Source organism: Helianthus annuus, chromosome 17 (genome assembly GCF_002127325.2).
Source record: "Helianthus annuus cultivar XRQ/B chromosome 17, HanXRQr2.0-SUNRISE, whole genome shotgun sequence".
NCBI lineage: Eukaryota > Viridiplantae > Streptophyta > Magnoliopsida > Asterales > Asteraceae > Helianthus > Helianthus annuus.
Window position 1 is genome coordinate 95,409,429 of NC_035449.2, and position 3,681 is coordinate 95,413,109.

The following is a 3,681-nucleotide window of genomic DNA, read 5'->3' on the forward strand; positions in this document are numbered from 1 at the left end:
TTAATCTGAGTTTAATGGCAAAGTGGCATTGGAGATTCAAAAAAAAGGTCCTAGGCTGTGGAATAGGGTGATTCAAGCTTTACACTCGGAGTTGGATCCGAACAAGACTCTCCTGATTAACCGTTATGCAACAGGGTTTTGGAAATAAGTAGTCAACTTAAACCGTGATCTTGCTACAAAAAAGATTAATATGTCCTTGCTTCTTAAAGGGGTTGTAGGGAATGGACACAAGGTGCGGTTCTAGGTCAATCTTTGGGTTAGGTCGTCGACGCTGACATCTTTTTTTCCAGCTTTATTCGCCTTAGAGCAAAATAAGATGACGGTAATCGCGGACATAGTTGGAGTAGATAATGGCAGAACTTTTTTTTGGGACTGGATGCAAGACTTAAATACCACAGTGGAGCTTGATCAAAAATCTCAATGTGAAGGGATGCTCAACACAACTAGATTATCAATTCAAGAGGACGATTGGAGTTGGGTTTCGGACTCTAGCAAGGGGTTCTCTGTTCGTTCTATTCGGAAATTGTGTTTGGATACCATCCCTGGTGAAGAAGGTCATGTTTTTCTGTGGAACCGATGGCTGCCGAAGAAAGTAAATATATTCGGGTGGAGGGCGTTGATGGAGCGACTGCCAACTTGGGATACACTTCGAAAAAAACGAGTTCAGATTGAGTCCGACGCGTGCCCTCTTTGCGAAGAGGCCGCGGAGACTGTTGATCACTTATTCACAGCTTGCAGTTTTGCTTGTGAAGTTTGGTAGGAGATTACGGCGTGGTGTCGACTCCCTCCGTTGTTCGCATTCTCAATCGGTGATATCATTTTGTACCACAAAACAGTCAAAGGAAACAAGGAGCACATCAGAATGGTGAAGGCTATCATGCTCTTGGGGTGTTGGTCGCTTTGGAAGGCTCGTAATGAGTTGATTTTCAACCAAAAAAAGACGAAGGCTGCGACGATAGTTCAACAAGTAAAAGCTCTGGGATTTCGTTGGATAAAAGCCCGCGCTAAGAGGGGCCAGATGACGGAAGAGCAATGGCATACATCGAATTCGGATAAGGAGTTGGTCGTATTGTTTCTGAAGGATGTCCGTGGTATAAATTTTATTTTTAATTTTATGAACCCGGTTCATATACGTATATATATTTATTTGTTACAAATACATAGCCAAAACCCTTTTCACAAGTAAGTGTACATGTATATATATATATATTAGCTAAGATAAAATTTAACTAGTGAAAATATATATATACATACATTTTTAAGCAATGGAAGCATAAGTAACAATATATATAAATATGAACACTTTTATACCAAGAGTATCCGCAATGGAACAAGATCACCAACATGCAAACACGAAATGAAACATTAACCATAGGGGGTTTAGATATACCTTCGGTTAGTGAATAACTGGTTGAGACACCAAGGTTCAACGAACAAGTGCTAGTGGTACGAACGAATGAGATGTGAGTGCAAACCCGTGTAGTGGCGGCAGCAGGGTGGGCCGGCGGCGGCGTCGATGGCGGCGGCGGGCTACCCGAGGTCGGTTGTGGCCGGTTATGGGTGTGGGTATTATGAGATTTTTATTTTTGGTTCTTCCAACCTTTAAAATGCAAGACCAACACTCATTTAAATAGTGAATGAAGATCTATGCATGTTTGCCAAGTGGCGGACATGCATAGTGCATGTAATACCATTGGCCGAGATCTAGGTGCGCGACAAGTGGCGATGCAAGAGTGCATGCGTGACAAGTGGCATAGAGGAGTGTTCTTATCTCACCCGGTCCATGTACCCATCTCTCAGTTTAATACCTGCGTATCGTTCGTAACTACCAGTTAAATTAGTTAAGTGGATTTTAGTCCGTTGCCTACGGTGTAACTCTTACGGGTCAAGACCCGGTCGGCAGCGTTGACTTATCGAACCAGACATAAATATCCAACAGCTCCCACTTGGACGATCTCTGATAAGATCTCAACGTAGACAACCTGCGGTGCTCTAGCTACACATAGCTTCCCCCAACAGGTCATGACACTTTAAAGTCACTAACCAAGGTATCTTCCCGTTAGCAACGACTTGCTACTTGAAGACAACAGACTTATGGCAATCGTTGTCATCTATCCTTTATGTAAAAGACATTAATTGAATAATGAGACATGGATCAGATTCAATCTCACATGGCATTCAATCATTTTCGTTCTCGTTCACACAGTTAAAGTGGTCCAATCAAACACACAGTAAGTTTGGGTAAGGCTTTACACTTCACCAGTTTGAAACAATGAGGGCGCCAAGATGTCTAACTGTTTCATATAATGTAAGAGTACAGAATCCCATCTTGACTACATACAACTCCCACTGAACTTCAGAACCACTCCCAACCAATGCCTTTATGACTGGCAGTTACGCAACAACGTTTAACACTGATCTATCCCTATACGTTCTTTGTCTAACATGTCATCGTTTTGTCTATGTACGTTATTTGACTTAGCCCTAGAAGTCGCTTAGATCTATCCCTATAAATCTTCATTCCTAGAATGTAGGCAGCTTCTCCAAGATCTTTCATTGAAAAGCAAGATCCCAAAAAGTGTTTAATTTCGTTAAGCATAGGGATGTTTTTCCAATGATTAGTATATCATCCACATACAGGATAAGGAATGATATGGTGCTCCCACTAACCTTTCTGTAAACATATGGCTCATCTTCATTCTTGACAAAACCAAACTCTTTGATCTTCTGGTCAAAATGAAGATTCCAGCTACGAGATGCTTGCTTGAGTCCATAAATGGACTTATTGGGTTTGCACACCTTAGTTGGATATTTAGGATCGACGAAACCTTCAGGCCGAACCATATAGACATCTTCAGAGAGATGTCTATTAAAAAGGGCGGTTTGACATCCATTTGCCATATTTCGTAATCACAGTACACAATTATGGCAATCAATGTCCTGATTGATTTAATCATAGCAACGGGCGAGAGGGTCTCATCATAGTCAATACCTTGAGTTTGAGTGAAACCCTTCGCAACTAGCCGTGCTTTATAGGTGTGTACATTAACTACATGTCCATGCATATCATTTTTTCTCTTGAAAATCCATTTGCTCCCTATTGCCCGAGATTCGGGGGGTAGCTCAACCAAGTCCCATACTTGATTGTCATACATAGATTGCATCTTGACGTTCATGGCTTCTTTCCATTTCTCAGATTCCAAATCTAAGATTGCAGATTTGTAGTTAGCAGGTTCGTCATTAGACTCGGCTACTAATAAGAATTCGAAACCTTTTAACGCCATAGACATCTATCAGATTCTTGCGGATTCTACTATTTCTGCAAGCGCTTGTGTTTTATGTTTGATTCATTGGCAACAACTACTTGTTGATCAGATAGTCCGACTACATTAGCGGTTGTTTGTGGTTCATGAATTTCTTCAAGATCAACCACATTATTTCCAGTTTCTCGATTAAAAAGTTCTTCCTCGAGAAAGTGCCCCTTCCATTTGATGGAAATCACATTTGCATCAGGATGGTAGAAATAATATCCGCTTCTTTTATAGTATCCGACAAAAACAACCTTTTCGCCTTGAGGATCGAGCTTATCATCAGAATCACTTGTGATGTATGCATCACATCCCCATACTCTAAGGTATTCCAAATTGGGTTCACGCCCATGCCATATCTCATATGGTGTTT

General features: G+C 41.2%; 1 protein-coding gene across 1 annotated transcript; it reads left to right on the plus strand.

The window, feature by feature from the left end:
• Window positions 1-316: 316 nt before the first annotated feature.
• On the plus strand, window positions 317-760 carry LOC110924490. Its single transcript, XM_022168492.1, has one exon. It carries the CDS (start codon window positions 317-319, stop codon window positions 758-760), a length of 444 nt encoding a protein of 147 aa, XP_022024184.1.
• The last annotated feature ends 2,921 nt before the right edge of the window (window positions 761-3,681 follow it).